Source organism: Setaria viridis, chromosome 9 (genome assembly GCF_005286985.2).
Source record: "Setaria viridis chromosome 9, Setaria_viridis_v4.0, whole genome shotgun sequence".
NCBI lineage: Eukaryota > Viridiplantae > Streptophyta > Magnoliopsida > Poales > Poaceae > Setaria > Setaria viridis.
In genome coordinates, this window is record NC_048271.2 from 44,383,682 (window position 1) to 44,401,685 (window position 18,004).

General features: G+C 45.1%; 4 protein-coding genes across 9 annotated transcripts; 1 reads left to right on the forward strand and 3 right to left on the reverse strand.

Annotated features, from left to right (window-relative positions):
* Positions 1–340: 340 nt before the first annotated feature.
* On the reverse strand, positions 341–2,214 carry LOC117840594 (protein STRICTOSIDINE SYNTHASE-LIKE 10). Its single transcript, XM_034721116.2, has one exon. The coding sequence runs from the start codon at positions 2,196–2,198 to the stop codon at positions 780–782; it is 1,419 nt and encodes a 472-aa protein (XP_034577007.1). The 5' UTR covers positions 2,199–2,214; the 3' UTR covers positions 341–779.
* Positions 2,215–2,500: 286 nt separating this feature from the next.
* LOC117837007 (cytochrome P450 89A2) lies at positions 2,501–4,585 on the forward strand. The gene has a single exon (XM_034716541.2). The coding sequence runs from the start codon at positions 2,529–2,531 to the stop codon at positions 4,119–4,121; it is 1,593 nt and encodes a 530-aa protein (XP_034572432.1). The 5' UTR covers positions 2,501–2,528; the 3' UTR covers positions 4,122–4,585.
* A 771-nt stretch (positions 4,586–5,356) lies between these two features.
* LOC117839778 (protein LAZ1 homolog 1) lies at positions 5,357–11,648 on the reverse strand. Of its 3 annotated transcripts, none has more exons than XM_034720196.2 (9): positions 11,401–11,648; positions 9,719–10,132; positions 9,511–9,567; positions 8,624–8,732; positions 7,647–7,837; positions 7,471–7,559; positions 7,020–7,275; positions 6,154–6,396; positions 5,357–6,067 (listed from the first exon to the last, which is right to left on the reverse strand). In XM_034720196.2, exons 2-9 carry the CDS (start codon positions 9,932–9,934, stop codon positions 5,777–5,779), a joined length of 1,452 nt encoding a protein of 483 aa, XP_034576087.1. In that variant the 5' UTR covers positions 9,935–10,132; positions 11,401–11,648; the 3' UTR covers positions 5,357–5,776. The 3 variants fall into 3 exon arrangements, with proteins under 3 accessions (XP_034576087.1, XP_034576086.1, XP_072147370.1); XM_034720195.2 differs by having other exon boundaries at positions 11,397–11,648; XM_072291269.1 differs by having other exon boundaries at positions 11,547–11,565.
* Positions 11,649–13,132: 1,484 nt separating this feature from the next.
* On the reverse strand, positions 13,133–17,521 carry LOC117838984 (serine/arginine-rich splicing factor SR30). 4 transcript variants are annotated; one of them, XR_004636759.2, is made up of 16 exons: positions 17,364–17,521; positions 17,091–17,194; positions 16,730–16,795; positions 16,546–16,620; positions 16,356–16,464; positions 16,229–16,275; positions 16,087–16,144; positions 15,259–15,308; positions 15,023–15,079; positions 14,851–14,936; positions 14,684–14,779; positions 14,342–14,384; positions 14,110–14,221; positions 13,651–14,025; positions 13,500–13,577; positions 13,133–13,416 (listed from the first exon to the last, which is right to left on the reverse strand). XR_004636759.2 is itself a non-coding variant. In XM_034719204.2 (14 exons), the coding sequence occupies exons 2-14, from the start codon at positions 17,175–17,177 to the stop codon at positions 13,402–13,404; spliced, it is 858 nt and encodes a 285-aa protein (XP_034575095.1). In that variant the 5' UTR covers positions 17,178–17,194; positions 17,364–17,521; the 3' UTR covers positions 13,133–13,401. The 4 variants fall into 4 exon arrangements, 1 of the variants encoding a protein (XP_034575095.1); XR_004636756.2 differs by lacking the exon at positions 14,342–14,384; XR_011897317.1 differs by lacking the exons at positions 13,133–13,416; positions 14,342–14,384 and having other exon boundaries at positions 13,651–13,684; positions 13,877–14,025.
* Between the last annotated feature and the right edge of the window lie 483 nt (positions 17,522–18,004).

Here is an 18,004-nt window from a genome sequence, read left to right on the forward strand (position 1 = left end):
AAATCCACCGGATGGTAGGTAGACATTCCCGAGGGAAATTTGGTGTTATATGTTCGCCTGACTAATTTGGCAAACATGTATCATGCTGTTGTTCGCAATAGTAAAATCACTGGTATTTCAAGTACAACTTTCTCAAATCAATGTTATTTCCATGCGATCTTTTTTTCAAATCGGTGATCTAAGATTGGGCAATTAGTTATTTGCATCGTGTGTTTTTTTTGCTTAAGATGTCTCGATGGAGCACGAGGTCTATATGTGTTCCTGACAATGACAAACAAGAGATTGTGCAAAATTACAATGAAGGGATATCAACCATGGACATATGACAAAGTAAGATTGCTGAAACCTGAAAACTGCTCAATATGCTACCACCTAGACTACGAATAAAATTAATGTTTAAAAACGCTGAACAAATTTGTACATCTAAATATAGCATCGATGCAGGTGCTCTAAGAACTATTTCCTAATTGAATCTACTTTTATCTAACAATCCATATGCTAATGACGAGCGCTACAACTAATGCATAGCTATCTTATATTCCTCACTACTACTAATAAGGCCCCCTTTGGCACGGCTCAGGCCAAAGGGACTTTGGCTTCGCGCTACAGTAACATGCACTATTTAGCACCGTATGTTACTGTAGCACGAAGTCGGAACAGATACCAAGATCTTAAAATGAACTGGGAAAGAGATAAAGCTCAAAAGGTGGCTCTCCATGACTTCGGCTTCGCTTGCTACAGTTGCGAAGCCGAAGCCCCCAATCCATACCAAATGAGCCCTAAACTAGTCCGACGTAGTCGAGCTCCACAGACCCCAGCCACAGCTGGCCGTCCTTCTCGGCGACGTCGCTGAGCGTGACGCCCTTTGCCGCCGTGAGCTCCTCCACCTCCACACCGTCCGACCCGAGTCGGACGCCCACAAGGTGCTTCACGGGAGCCGCCACCGATGCCGTGGCGTCGAGGCGCGCCTTCTCCTGGTTGAGCGCCACCCAGTAGCCTCCCTTGGTGTCGCGCCTCACGTTGTCCGGGTACCCCGGCAGGTCCGCCATGAGCTCGTACTGCCCGGTCTTGGGGCCCTTGAGCCAGTACCTGAACGCCTGACACGGCACTGTGTGCGCCACCACCACGTGCGTCCTGTCGCTGCTCACCGCCACGCCGTTCGGGTACGGCAGGCCAGCCCTGAGTACGGTGGCTTTCTTCGCCCGCACGTCGTACTTGAGCAGCCGCCCCGTCGCGTCGGCGTTCATCATGATTTCCGTGTTGAACCGGCGCTGGTAGGTGGTGCTGCTATCGGTGAAGTAGACGTCGCCGGTGGCCTGGTCGACGTCCAGCCCATTCACGAAGTGGAACGGCACGCCGTCGTCGGCCTGGGTGGCCAGCACCTCCGCCTCGCCGCCATCGGGACCGACCTTCATCAGCCCGTGGTACGCGTCGGCAATGTAGAGGTCGCCGGTCTTAGTGTAGAACTGGAGCCCCAGCGGGCGGCCGCACATGCTCTCCGTCTCCTCCGACGGCACGACGGACGCTGTGCACAGCGGGATCTTCCGGTAATTGGGGCTGTGCGCGAACGTTGTCCAGCCGAGGGCGCTGCCGCCCCACTTGAGGACGCGGCCGTCGGAGACGCCGGCGTAGGGGCCCTGGCCCCGGCGGTCGAAAGCGAGGCTCTCCGCGCCGCTGACGCCGTTGGGAAGCGGGAGGTGGAAGCTCCAGAGCGTGGGCGTGGTCTTGATCGGCTGGGCAGCGTAGATCGACGACGGGAGCAGGAGTGCGAGGGCGACGGCGAGCAGAAGCGACGCCGCCACGTTGGTGCGCGCCATCTTGATCGCGTTCTTCGTCGATGGAGCTGAGCAGCTTTGGTTCGATGGGACGGCAATCCGGTCGCGCACGCGCACTTTATAGTCCAGGGCGTGCGGCGGCGCGTCAGACTCGGACGCGGCCGAGCGTCGCCGTCGGTGTTGAGGACTCGAGCTCTTCTCTTTCCTGTGAGGCTGTGTCCGACTCCAGCTCGGGTCCGACTCGCCCGGGGTTCTAGCGGTAGTGAACTTCGCCAGACAAAGAAGACAAGGAACGCGCGAGAGGAGATTGGGCTGCAGAGAAAACAGCAGCACTGAAATGGAGAAAGATGAGAGCACATTCAGTAGACTGTCAGATGAAGACACCCTGAATTTTAGGGAGATTGATGTATAAGCGTATAGCATCGCCACTAGTTTATGCCTCTTTGCCCATGCTCGACTGATTCCGAAGTTTTTTACTCTTTATATATATGTTCTTGGATAGATGTAGAACGATGCTTTATCACCAAGCAAGAGAGACTTTCACCTCCAAGCCCATTCCGGCATTCCGCGATAGCGTCAGTGACAGCTAGTACAATGCTATTTAATCCGATTTACTGAAAGTCACAACGGAAGGATTGGTGGATGTATAAAACTCACGACGATAGAAATAGAACGCAACTTTGAACATCCAAGCGGCTCAACATTAAAAAATGGTTTGATCATAGTTTAGTTTTTAGACCTAACGTGCAGTAAATGTATTTAACTGACGCCCCACCCAGAGAATCAGAGATTCAGAGCGGACGAACAGCAGCTGCAGCCATGGAGCAATCCATCGCCTGGTCCACCTCGCCTCTGCTCCTCCTCTGCACCCTGCTCTCACTTGTTGCCTCGCTCCTCTTCTTGCTTCACCACGCCCATGGCCGCAAGAACCCAACGCGAGCATGCAAGGGGAAGCTCCCTCCCGGACCACCGACGCTGGTCTTCCTCGCCAAGTTCTTGGTGCTCCGGCGATCGATCTTTGACCTTGGCCCGCTCCTCCGGGAGCTGCACGCGCGCCACGGCCCCGTCATCTCCATCCGTCTCTTCCGCACGCTGGTCTTCGTCGCCGACCGCCGGCTAGCGCACCGCGTCCTGGTACAGGGCGGCGCCACCTTCGCCGACCGCCCGCCCCTCTTCGATCCGGGACGCCTCTTCACCGCCGGGGAGCGCGACATCAGCTCCTCGCCCTACGGGCCCTACTGGCGCCTCGTCCGCCGCAACCTCGCCGCTGAGGCGCTGCACCCCGCCCGCGTCAGCCTCTACGCGCCGGCGAGGCGGGCGGCGCTGGACGTGCTCGTGGCCGACCTCCTCCGCGCGCGCGGCGGCGACAGCTCGAGCGCCGTCCAGGTGAGGCCGGCGTTCCGGCGCGCCCTGTTCCAGATGCTCGTGTACATGAGCCTCGGCGCCAGGCTCGGGGAGGAGGTGCTCGAGGAGGTCCAGGACATCCAGATGCAAATCCTCCGCTCCATTACCAGCTTCCCCATCTTCTCCTTCTTCCCGGCGGTCACCAAGAAGCTCTTCCGCAGACGGTGGGAGTCGTACGTCGCTGTGCGTCGCAGGCAGGACGAGATCTTTCTCCCGCTCATCCAAGCCAGGCGCGGCAACGACCCGCCGTGCTACGCGGACTCCGTCCTCGCGCTGCGCGTGGCCGACGAAGGCAACCGCCCGCTCACGGACGCCGAGGTGGTCAGCCTCTGCTCCGAGTTTCTGAACGCCGGCACGGACACGACGCTGACGCTGCTGGAGTGGATCATGGCGGAGCTGGTCAACCACCCCGATGTCCAAGCCAAGGTGCACGAGGAGGTGAAATCCAGACCGGAGCTCAACGACGGCGACCTTGAACAGGCGCGGTACCTGAAGGCCGTGGTGCTGGAGGGCCTTCGACTGCACCCGCCGGCGCACTTCCTTCTCCCGCACGGCGTGCAGAGCGACGCGGAGATCGCCGGATACGCGGTGCCCAAGGGCGCCGAGGTGAACGTCATGCACGGTGGGTTCGGTCGCGATGAGAAGGTGTGGACGGCGCCGCTGGAGTTCCGGCCGGAGCGGTTCTTGGACGGCGGCGAGGGGTGCGACGTGGACATCACGGGGAGCAAGGAGATCAAGATGATGCCTTTCGGTGCCGGGCGACGGATGTGCCCGGGGTACACGCTGGGGATGCTGCAGGTGGAGTTCTTCGTGGGGAGCCTTGTGAGGGAACTGGAGTGGCTGCCACTAGCGCAGGGGGAGGCCGTCGACATGACGGAGAGGCTGGATTTCACCGTCGTCATGAAGCACTCGCTCCGGGCTCGGATCATACCAAGGAACTGAAATCATCAATGTCGGAAAAAGCTCTCATGTTTGCTGATGTGCTTTCGTTTTTTAGGGGGTGTTTGGGAACACCCTGTTAAAGTTTAACACCTGTCACATCGGATGTTTGGATATTAATTAGGAGTATTAAACATAAGCTAATTACAAAACTAATTGCACAGATGGAGTATAATTCACGAGACGAATCTATTAAGCCTAATTAGTCCATGATTTGACAATGTGGTGCTACAGTAATCATTTGCTAATGATGGATTAATTAGGCTTAATAGATTCGTCTCGCGAATTAGCACAGGGTTCTGCAATTAGTTTTATAATTAACTCATATTTAGTTCTCCTAATTAGCATCCGAACATCCGATGTGACACTGTTAAAGTTTAGCACCCCGTATCCAAACACCCCCTTAGATAGATGGATAGATGTCTGTGTTCGACGAAACAAACACGCAACGTGCAGCCTGTTTTGAACTGAGGGGGTGTTTGGATAGCAGGTGCTAAATTTTAGCACCTGTCACATCGGATGTTTGGACACTAATTAGGAGTATTAAACATAGTCTAATTACAAAACTAATTGCACAACCCCTAGGCTAAATCGCGAGACGAATCTATTAAGCCTAATTAATCCATCATTAGCGAATGGTTACTGTAGCACCACATTGTCAAATCATGGACTAATTAGGCTTAATAGATTCGTCTCGCGATTTAGCCTAGGGGTTGTGCAATTAGTTTTGTAATTAGACTATGTTTAATACTCCTAATTAGTATCCAAACATCCGATGTGACATGTGCTAAAATTTAGCACATGCCTCCCAAACACCCCTTGAACTTTCAAAATATGTCCATATAATTAAATAAGTAAAGGAACTGTCTACGTATCTCATGACAGATTTTTCCTACTAAAATCTACTTGTGTAGACATTTTAGTTTGGTTCTATACCCGTAAAGCTGCTAATGAGATGACGTGCTCCACACTGTTCTTCAGTTTTAGTACATAGCCAAACAAAACATTTGATGATATTGTAAAGGATGACTGTAGAGGAATTCAGAAGTTCGATAAAATAAAAGAAATGGCCGCTCTAGAAATGATATCAGCACGTAATTACATGCCATCGATACCAACTTGCAAATATCAGGCAATAACCTCAATTTGTAGTTAATTTTCAAGATAACTGAAGCAACTCTAACATCCTGGATCCATTGGACTTCTGAAAAAAAGAAGGCACAGAACTCGTGTTCACATGTTCGGCAAAGACGCCAACTTGTGGGAAAAGTACTTGATTTCTCGTGACGATTTAAAGTATCATACAAATCTCTCCCCTGAATGCATATTTATTCCAACAAACTCTGGGGGCGAAGGGTCCGGTTACATCAGTATTTGCCTGCACTTCAGGTAAGTTCTAAACAAGGACGCTCACACATCAAAGACTCGTGTAACTACTGCCTCCTGAAACGGGAAGAGCCAGGGTCAGCTATAAACAAGAGGAAGTAGCTAGGGGCGGTAACTGAAAGTCTGAAGCAACCTCCTGCTAACTACTAGTGGTCAGATTTGTTGTTATTTTCTCCTTGCTGTCCTATGATGTATAACCCACTGGGGTTAAAGGTTAACCCCCTCCGTTGGTCAAAATCAAAATCAATTAACCCACCAACACTGACTGCCTGCTAGAACCATCTGCGCAATCTGGACTCAAATGACCTCCGGGGTCTGTTGTACCTTGTCTTAGCTAATCCGCTATCACTAACACTACCACCCACAACATGATCATGAGCTTCTGAAAATTCCTCTGACCATGGTTCTAGGGGAATATGACTGTCATCCTTTGCTTTCCTCTTTTGCTTCTCGAGCTGCTTGACGTTTTCAGAAATTTGATGAATTGTCTTGTTAATCTTCGTAAATCTCCGCTCCATAGGCTCCACAACATGGGAAACTGTATATTTTACGTCATCAACCATCTGAAAAATTGCACCATAAACAAATTAGTTGACAGTTATGATGGATAGAATGTCAGGCAAAAGCAACTTGAGTATCAGGAGCATACGATTTCGCCGCTCCCCAACACAACATCACGAACGCTCTGAGGAAAACTCAACCGCCTGTCTTTGGTACCAGGAGGAGTTTGCAATACTGTTAAGCTGTCAATCCCTCCTCCGACTTCTTCAGGATCTGGAGCTCCCAGAGAGGCATAATCAGACATGACAGCAACATTGCAAACACTTCTTTCCCCACGTCTGTAAGGTTTAGCTGGAAATACTTTCAAATGAACCACAGCTGCAACCCCCATCTGTCATTCAAGAGAAAGTGTGTTATGGGTATGGACTTCAACACAACATTTCTTAACATATGAAAGGAATGACCAGGATATGAGCAACAAGGGTAACAATATTACGAACAGAAGTCAATGTACACATGCGCCCCCAAAAATAAAAAAGTTGCACTATCATGACAGGCACAGCGCATATTCCAACAATACTGAGACATGAAACTGTCCGTCCATTCATTCAATAATGAGCGCGTACAGCATAAAGGAAAGTTGTGGAAATTAAATTTACAGGAAAGATTCGTTGATATGAAGATATGCATCAAAATTTTAACAGCAGAACAGAAAATACAATACCGGGATTTTGCAGCCTAATACATATAGAGTAACAAAATATTATGATATCACAAAATTCAAGGTAATAATTAGTGCTAGCATACAGAGAAATTAAATAAATTACACAAACAAATGTAAGCATGCCAAATTGATATAGTTGACTACTAGATAGATATAACTTCCTAATAGAACAAAGAATGAAATGACCGGAAAGGTAAAACAAACTTTTGTATCATATGGATAAGTGAACCAACCGAAAATGAGCATAATCAAAACCCTGACAGTGGATAAAAATGGCAGATAAAACACACCTCAAGGCATATAATGTAATCCTGGATACGTGTTTGCAATCTTTGTGCCAAATGTCCTTTAAAAAGCCCAGTTGAGAAAAGAAATGCAACAGCAACACCTTGCCACCAGGTCAAGAATACAATAGATTTGAAAGTAAGAAACTTAGACAGAGGTTTAATAGGTTCCAGCTTCTCCTTGGTAGCAGTATAGAACTGTATAAGGCAATATAACGCCCATGTCTGGCTGAAATTTAGTACAACAGCCAAATATGGATACCTGCAAATGAATCAATAAAATTCATGAGAATGCAGAACTGGAAATAAAGGTCATTGGGTACAGAGTTTTGATAATTTTAAGCATGATGTAGATTAGGTATTGATGAAACATACAAGGATCAGTAATGTTATGGAAAATTCCATAATAAAGAATTCAAAAGAGCACTAGCATAAAAACTATGTAATTGATCCATACCCATATTTCCATGCAAACTTTCCTTCTCCATAGATTCCTAGAAGCTCCATGAATATTGCCAAGACAGCACAAATAGGCTTAAGGATCATCTAGAATTAAGAACCCACATAATCGATCAGAACAGATGAAATAGGAATGAGCAAAGTAGACAAAGGTTGCCGATCATGCATACATACATATTGAACAATACCAATCTTCACAGCATGGTAGAAGTCGGGACCAAGGTACCAATTTCTCATGAAGCAATTCAATGGGAAAGGATGCTTCACAATGCCATAATCATAATCATAATCATCATCTAGCAGAGGCGAGCTCTCACTGATTTGAAGCCGACCCTCCATAAACCTAATGGTACTTTCCTCCCCACCTTAAATGACAAAAAAACTTTGGGTCAGATAAACATTGTATATATAAAGAAATAAAGGAAACTGAAAGAAAGCTCCATAGGCTAAAAAACGAAATTAGAACCAAAATAACTTCCATCCAAATTAAGCAGGCCCATGCACGACCAAACTAAAACAAGGCTTTTGGTGTTTCAGTTTCACCAACTTTTCTGACCTCCCTATGATCATTTTTTTATTTCTGTAATTCTAACATTTGAAGAGCATAAAATAATACCATTCCTTTTGCGTTTCACAAATATTCAGTTCAATTATATTTTTTTCTGTGATCAGATATATTAACAAACTGTGACATAACACTAAGCAAGTAGTTTTTTTTTTCTAGAAAAACACTAAGCAAAGTATGCACTAGAAGGTTGCAGCAGGACATAACAAGCCTCACAGCAAAGTGGAGGCGCTTGAAAAAGGATTTAGGGGGCCAAACTCAGATATAGTATCTCCTAAAGAAATTTCTGTAGTGGCCACAGTCACCCTTGATCCACATTAAGATCTGCCTATGGGTACACTACAACGCACCACACAAGCTGCAGCTCAGTGGCATTACCTTCTACCCACAAGGCTACATAACACAATCAGACGACAGGAAAAATGATAATCATATCTGCCAAATTCCTCTTTTATTATTCTGCTGAGAATAGAACTATCAGTTTTCAGTATGCATGATTTCCAACTATTGGTTAGCTGAAGATGATTTCCAACTATTGGTTAGCTGAAGATGATTTCCACTTTCTAACCGAGATTCAAATACTCACCTAAGCATGCTATCAAATATCTCTCGAAGCAATACATGGCAAATGCCTCGTAACAGTCCCGCATCAGTTCACAGATGAATGCAACATTCGAATTCAGTAATGAGAAGAACTGCAAAAAATAAAAAGTGTTACACGTTTACACCAGTAAATAATGAATTACAACAAAGAAGAAACTAAATCAAGGTTTTCAGAATTTACTACCTCCACTCAGAAATACATGATGTTGAGAATTTGAGCAGTCAAGGTTCCACAACTTTGATAACTTATATATAAAGAAATTGATGGGAAATACAATATTTTAATAGTTTGTGCCAACATATTACTATGAAAGCCCATAGCCAAAGTTGCTTATTAGTGACCATATGTGGTCCAAAGTTCAAGTTGGTAAAACATTAGCAACAATATTTCATAGTTTGCACTAATGCATTATGCAATTCTTGAACACATGAGTACCATATGTTCAGGTTGGTCAAAGCCAAAATAAGGTGCAAGAAAGGAATAAAGCCTTATAAAGTGTATCAAAGAGGGCATATTTCAAAGATTGAATCGCAGATGGTTGAAAATGTATGTAAAAGTTCGTGTGCTTTCATCTTAAAGATTATCCAGGAAGTTATAGTGTTCCAAAACTGAAAAGGGATGTATTATGACGTAATGTTATGACTACCGATCAGTTGAGAACAGAGAAAGGCCTATGTGTAGAAAAAATACACAAAGGACAATCGACAGAGATTGTAACTTATTTTGTACCACTGCAATATATATTCGCGGCATTCAGATTCTCACTCCAAGTATCACAACTATTACATGAAGAGTAAAAAAATTTAGGAAGCACAAAGGTGACTTGCAGAAACACTGGGTAGAAAACAAAATCAGCTGTGCCTACTTACTGATTGAACAGCATATACTGGAACCATCAGAATAAGGCCAATCATGAATTTTTGCTCCTGCAATATCCAAAAGTAATTAACTGAATCAGAAAGTGAAATGGCTGAAAAAAACAGCACAAAATAGTGAAAATTCTAGAATAAATGCTACTCAGACCCATATAAATTATTAGTATAAAATAAATCAAACCAGGGTATGAAAGAACAGCACCTCAGGTTGATGGTATGCACACAGATGCTCAAAGGTTAGAAACAACGACAGAACAAGAGCAACAGTTACAGATGTTCCTGCACTCAAAATTGGCCAGCCTGGTAATGACTTCGACGCAGAAACAAAGCCAGGAGAGAACATGTTCCCTGATCGAGCCAAACAACTGCTCACATGGGTCAGCACCAAAATGAAACGGATCACATTTTTCAGTGCCATGCTGTTGGAAGAGGTAATGAGGGCTAATGTGTTGTGATTGTCGTCTTTAGTCAGAACTCCTGGCTTTGTTCTTCAACAGACTAGAGGATTGAAGGACTCAGAAGCTGAAGGGCAAATCTTTTTTTGGTAATTCTGCAATCTTCCCAAACTCCTTTTAGTCTTCTGCAACACTTCTCTGTAGAGCATGCTGATTCTTCCCTATAAAGAAAAGGTAAAATCTTTAAATTTCTAAAGCATAACAACAAAGAATGCAACATATTAGAATGCTTTTGCCATTTGCATTCAAGCCACTGCAAAATCTTTGGTAAGCAACAGCATACAATATTGAAAAATTCTTCCATTCAACATAGTCCCTCCAATAGGATTTAAAACATACATGGCCAACATAAATGTTGAAAATGCATTAGACACCACTAGAAGCCTATATTTCTCTGATAACTCCACTGTATTCCCCAATATCTTAACATAATTTCTCCAAGGATTATGAGTTTTCCAGAGGATGGTAGCTGTACAGCTCTATTCTCCAACAAAAGAAATGTAAGAATGAAGCATAAGAGTACGCTCTTTTCAGTATCAAAGTCTGTTTGTTCGGTAAAGGTAACAATAGGCCAACTACATATTATTGGATGTTTTAATGATGTGAACTAACCAATAATTCCTTCTGGTTGATAGAACTTAACAATGTTCCTGGATAAATGTCTACGGAAAACGAGCTGAAAAATTCTGCATTCCTGTACTACGAGATGGTAATCAACAAATGACCAATGATGCAGTGTTTCTACTGTAGATAAGCAACGCAACAGGAACATTCGCAAAAGCATATTACTGATCGTTTAAGGTTCTCATGTTCCAGTTACAAGAGTAAAAAGCAATCAGACCCTACAATGAATAAGGGTGTCGCAGACATCTGCACAGAAAAGCAACCATATGAACACAGCAAACAACTACAGCCATTGCTCTGCCTGTGTTTTCCAGGCTGGTTCTACATGAACATGAAAATGCATAGTAGGAATTGAATTTCTATCAACTGTTCTAAAAAAGGTAAGAGATCTTAGCACTCCCTCCAATTCAAACAAGGTAATGGCAGACTTCTGAACTACGGCCTCCTCAACAGAATAGGAAATACTACATTGCCAATTATAGAATACCATGGAAATCAACAGCGAACTGGTAGGGCCAGCATTGGCGTGGGGCATGGGGTTCAGTTAAACCCCCAATTTTTAGTTTGGGGGTAATGGCACCCTAATCCGTGAACTCGAATACTGAGACCGATCCTGCGCGCAGAGGTAAGAACCGAATCTAACCGTCGACGGGTCAGGCTAGCACCGCAGCACCCCACAACTAACTGGAGACATTGGAGCAACCCTCCGCGACGGAAGAATCGGAGCCGACTGCTCGCGGCCGAGCGAAGGAAAGGGAAATCGGGGCAAATTAGAACGATCCGAGCGAGTCAGGGGCTCACCAACCAGTCCCGAGGGATCCCCACTCGACGCCGCCGTTCGGTGGAGAGGTGGGGGGAGGAGAGGAGTGGCCGGTGGAGGAGGGCGCGGTGTCGCCCGCGCACGTGAGCGGGGAGGGGGATCCGAGGTGGCGTGCTCGGGCGGAAGGAGACCTGGAGGCGTGTTCGGCGGAACGGGCCGGCGGAAGACGGGAATAGGCAGGCTGCCGCTTCTTCGCTCTTGTTGTGTGTGACGACGACGACGACGATGGCGTGCGGTGCGGGGCTCGGCTTTGAGAGCCCGAGGAGGAGAACAGTGCGGGGTGGGCCCCGATGGGCTGGGCAACTGGGCCCGGGGACTCTATCCTGATGGTTGCACGAGTTGGTTCCTTGTCTTGTCCGAAGCAAATTCACTTAATTAATGCTAGTATATGGGGTAAAATAAATAGATAGGTAATGACTCTAAAACAATATGATAAATGAATAAATAGTTGTTTTTAATGCAAAAAAAGATTACTCTCGAATAGGCTAACGTGCTTCGTTGGAGTGGTAAGCTCTAGGTTTTTCTGATGTTGGATTTAGGTATGCGAGTATGCTTCGTGTGATTTTATAATTAGTAAATATTTGTAACTTACAAACATATATGAATTTACGAGACAAAAGGTTCTTTTTACAAACAATACAAGCCAAAACGTTTAACAAAGTTTAGCCATGTCATATATACCCCCGAATTCGTAAGGGATTTAACATATAGCCGATTTCAGTTATCTGATTTTGTTCTCAACCCCAACCAGGCAGAATAAAAGTACGAGCAGCTGCAATCTACCGCAAGTTCCAACCACTGTTCTCAACCACCAGTTCACACACGAGGCCACAACTAGTCAACTACCACTCAATATTACTGGCGTCGTTCGCTACGACGCTACTGCTCAAGCTACCGGCGTCATTCGCCGCCATTCGTCATCGCTTGCCGGCTTGCCGCCGTGGAATCGTCATTTGTCGGCTGTCGCTAGCGCTTTCCGTTTGGCCCGAAGCTGCGACGGGACTGGTGGTGACGGATGCTGAATAGCTGATGAAAGGCCCCAGCCCCGGCTATATGTTAAATCCCTTACGAATTCGGGCTTCGTTTCTCGCTAAAATCGCGAATTCGCAACTGCCATCGTCCTGTGGAGTGTGGACTGAAATGGCTTCAATTCGGATGGTTAACCTGGCTACACTAGTCTGATCAAGGTTGACCAGAACAGGGAGTATATACAGCAGAAAATTCCCATAGTAGGTTGCGACCAGAGCGGGGAGTCAATTATTATACTATACCAACATACCGTCCAAATACAGCCAACCGTCCGAACTCATCGTTTTGCTCTAGGATGGTACCATCCGCCGCTAGCAATTGCAGGAGAGTACGCACTACAAATCAATACTCCATTCGTCCGTCACTACAAATCAATACTCCATTCGTCCGTCTCCTAGATTGTAGGTCATTTCAACTTTTCTAGATACATATTATTTTGCTATATCTTTTACTATGCATTTGCTATATCTTTTACTATGCATCTACACGTAGATTAGATAACAAAACATATGCATCTAGAAAAGCTAAACCTACGATTTGAGACAAATGGAATATCAAATGAAGATCAGGACAACGCTTCATCGGTGTTCAACTAGACTAATCATCACAAGAGGTTCACAAGCAAATTGTGCATCATCCGGCGCAATGCTATCTAAGCAAACCAGGAAACCGAAGCAAAAAACATGTATGAGGTCCATAACATGATTCAGTCAACATAGCCCAAATCCACATAGCATTCAAAAGTCACTAATAGTCGAAGTAAATGAGCCCTTCCGCGGGCTAGACAACATAACAGTGGAAAGTAGGGGGTCCATCGATACAAACTGAGAGTTAATATCCAATCTCGTTGCACAGTTGCTAAGACAGTGATGGTACTGGAACAACATGGAGGACATCAAGTGTCCAGACAAGACGAGCTCTGGACTCCATCTGCAATGCCTCGACGGTGTGGCAGTTCTACTCAGGCTTCGCCTGCAAGTTTTGATTGAAACACTGTCAGATAGCTGTGCTTGTTATTGACAGTACAGCAAATAAGAGAAGCAAAATCATTTTACATCAGGGGAGCGGGAGCCTGATGGGCTTCTGCTTGGGCTCTGCTTCTTGGGGCTTGCTGCTGCTTCACCATTCGCCGGCTGCATAGCCATTTTAGCAGATAAACTAAGCAAAAGAATAACAAAATTATTTCAATTGAAGAAGGAAACTTACAGAAGCATTAGGAGATTTGGATCTTGCTGGTGATCTGCAAAAGGTTCCAGAAACTGAATTCAATATCCGAAATGCAGCTTTAACAACTTGATTCCAAAAGCCATGACGCCTCGCCCAGCCGAACGAAAGCAATAAATGCTCATCGAAAAATAGAAGCATTCAGTTCCATGCAATAATGTAAAGTTGCGGTATCATAATGCCAACAGTGCGTATGAACTACAGCAACCATCTGAAGTGTGCCCGAGGTAGGAAGAAACTCATTCCCCAAGCATTGAACTCCAAGTACATTCCTAGTCACTGTACCACCGTAATCCAGATCATCAATCCTTAACGCTCCTATGTCCAGTATTCCAAACAATGCGCTATGCCCAAGCTCTGATGGTAATCAGTTACAGTACATTAGGTAAATCAACGGGACGATTTTAGCTTTCCATAGAAGCTCTCAATTAACAACCATACCTTATAAAACCAACTGAATTGTAGCAAATTGCGAAAATCCCATCCTCAATATCCTAATGCGCAATCCCCAGATCGCCACACAATCCCAGATAAAACGGCGAGACAATTGAGTCTTCAAAAACAAAACAGAACAGACTAAGCAGTTCATATAGTTCATTAGAGAAACTGAGCACTTGAGAAGGAATCCCAAGCAATCAGACTGTACAGCAAGCCACCATCATTGTATACATGCCTGGGAATGTAGCTGTGTTCACTTAATTGATGGCACCAGGGTGCTGACATGGAAGAATGTTACAGTGTTCATTAACAAATTTTAGGTACCAGATGAAATCTCCTATGTAAGTCAACAGGACTCCATTCAGGACATTAAAGATCTATAGAACAAAGCTATTATTTTAATAAAGCTTGTTAACCGGTGTTTTCAAATAAAATAGCAGCAATCTTTGCAAGAATGCCAACAAGTTAGGATGATACAAAAGTAGGCATACTAATGCATTTATCATATTGTCTATCTGTTGTTTTTTGCGGAACATAGCAGGTTTCAAAGCTCAAAAGCTGGATTGGTGTATGTTACCTTGACGGAGAACGGCCTTTTGATGGAGACCTTGAACGGGAAGAAACAGACCTAGACCGGGATCTAGATGCTGAGCGGCGAGCCCTGGGTGATTTGCTGCAGAACATATTCAATATTAGGTAGTTACAGACAAAGTTACCCAGGGACATCATGATACGGCAGCATACCTCGGGCTCCTGCTTCTGCTGTAGCTACGACTTGGGCTTCGGCTACGTGAGTCAGAGCGACCACGTTTGCCATCATATTCCTTCACCTGTGAGGAGTAAGGTGCATGGTCAATAACAGAAGTACAGAAATCGTCCTCAAGACCATACGCTAGTAACAGGCAACAATGCCTACCCTTATATAAGCTCGCCCAAAGGCGTTCCTGAATTCAGTATCATCCAGCTTCTTTATCTGCAAATGGTTGTCAAACAAGAGGATTAAAAACACGGTTCTAGGGCTAAACAGAAGGGATAGAACTAATAGTGACAGATAGAGAAACAGTCCCAGGTCAGGTATTGCAGAAGGTCAAACAGAAGAGAGCATGAAAAAGCTGTAGAATGAAATGACCAGACAATGCCAAATGGACTTACCGCATATTTCATGTCATCATAGTTTGTGTAGTCCACAATTCCTACGGTGCCTGTAACAAAATAGAAATACATGTGAAGAACTTGCCGCAAAAACCATATTCCTCAGAGAAAGGAAGGATGACCTCTCAATAAAGTGATGAAAAAAAACTTCACAACAGATGATAAGAGATATTAGCATTATGCCATGCAGAATTTATGTGTCCTAGCACAGCAAGTCAAGAATTTGTAACAGGAGCTCAAGGGGTCAATAACCCCAACTAAGATAAGTCTAATTGCAGATTTGAAAGGCAAATATCCTTCGAATCAGGAAGTCAATTCTCAATCTGCTTGAGCCATAAGGATTAGTTATGAAAGGTGCATTACTCCAATAATGGAAGTAAGCTAGTTGTCATCCCATTATACTTGATTTTGTTCATGTTGTGCTATGTTTAAATTGTGCCAGTACTTGCCTGTTCCCAAGCAGCTTGAACTATCTTGTTATTTGAACTGTTGCTAAATTTTTTAAACAACTAAGTAATTAATATTATATCAATCAAAATTTTAAAATATCAAAGGCTAGGGTTTTTTTGTTCTGGACAATGACAACAATAACAGAAAAGGAAATGAACAGGTATCAAATGTTGCTTCCTATGGCCTATGCCATGCATATGGATGCGCGGTTAGTTTTTTCATGGCAATGGCACCAAAGACCAAACCCTGCTTTGTTTTTTAAAAAAATAGCACCATAAATATATTTTTCAGGCCTGCGCTTCTAAAGATGTCTAATGATTAATGAACATTTCAGATTCAAAATCGCAATACAGCAGCTTTAACCAAAATACAACTTACCACCGCCTTCACGGTAAACTTCAGAGAAACAAACATCTCCAGCCTTCCGCATATGATCCTGGAAAGAAATATTTAGCGTCAATGAGATGAAAGAATAGAGTCTTATGCAAAAAACTTGAGGGGGAAAGTGTTTGCCACAAACCTTCAGATCCTGCCATGATGCAGAAGAAGGCAGTCCAGTGACAAGAACTGTTTGCAATGATTCAAGTTAAGGTTGCAGATATAAAAGAAAAGTAAGCATTGATTTTCAACACAAATCCAAACCATACCACGATACTCCGAGTGCCTTGACACACCACGGCGTGCCCCACCACCAAAGCCACCTGAACCACGATCATGTGAGGAAGCATTACCTCTACCACCATGAGCAGGTTCCACCTGTACACAGTAGTATGGAGTTCAATCAACAAATTGAACAGAACGGAAGTAGTTAGCTTATCAAAGCACTGATTAGCTTACTCTTAGGCGGTGTCCATCAAAATTGTATCCATCCCGCCCAGCAATTGCATCCTCAGCATCACGAGGATCTTCAAACTACATGATTAGCAAATAATCTTATATTTTCTGTTTGTGACTCAAATCATCAACCAACACCACGGTCATCTGATAACCATGTTATTCAACACATTCAGGTGTATCTTACCTCAACAAAAGCATAACCAGGTGGCCTCGGGGGGACCTTCAAGTCAATGTCAACAATTCTCCCATACTGCATTCACAAGATTTATAATATTAGACATTAGCATAAACGTAAATGCTACCTTGCAAAAGCATGACAACTACAGTCACATGTCTTAGCTTGAGGTTCCATAGTGAAGTAGAGAACAACTAGGTGAACCCCAATAGTACAAGTATTTCCAAACAATCAGTCATCTACAACATCGTGATACTGAATCTAGCAAGCACATGGTATCCGGGCACAGCCTAACATGGTAGCAACATTTCTCTCTTTCTTAAGATTAATAAACCAAAATAAGGAATTAAATTATTAAAATATGCCTCACCTTGTAGAAGAGATCCTCCACCTCCCTCTCCCGGATGTCGCCGGGAAGGTTCCCGACGTAGATCGTGCGGCTCCAGCGCCTGCTCATCTTCCCCCCGCTGCAACCTACCAGCAAGGCAAGCATCAATCAGCAAACCAGCTCCGCCGCATCCGCATCTCCCCAATCCGACCACAGCCCCCCGAGAGAAGGTTCGAAAATCGAAACAAAACGTGCGAGACGGTGGGGCGTGGGGCATGAATCACCCAAGGGACAAGGAGAAGAGGAGATTTTTACCTGAACGCGCGGTGGCCGGAAGGGCGGGTCGAGGCTAGGGTTTGGCTGCCGCGGCCGCGAGCTCGAGAGATGTGGTGTGGGGATGAGAAAGAAGAGACGGGAGGCGAGGCCGCGAGGGTTTATGACCACTCGAAAGGAGACCGAGACCCGGCCCCAAAGTAAGAGACGGCCGGACCGCGTCAGGTTCGGTCCGATTTCTCTACGCTGTGGGCCAGCTGTGGCGAGCCCGTTCGTGTCTCTTGCCGCTGCTGGGCCCGTTTGTATTTGGGCTCCCGTTTGGTGGGCGGGATGACGATCATCACTTTTTTTTATAAAGAATACGATCATCACTTCAATTTCATCATCCAATCAACGAAAGTCGATGAAATTCAACTGAAGGCATGATGCATTTGGTTGATATATAGGTAAAACAAGAACTTGGTCACGGGATAAATAGATTATTTCTCTCTTTATATTTTAATATTTGCTATAAATATACTCTAGTTTGACTACCCGTTCGCATTTCCTCCGAGCCTTTAGCCCGGTGATCAAGTCAGCCGCTGTCCTGCTCTCTGTTGATGTGCCTAAGGGCAAGTACATTGGTGTCATCTAATAGCCGGTCTCATGCATTGACACGTAATCTTGAGATGATTTAACAGGCA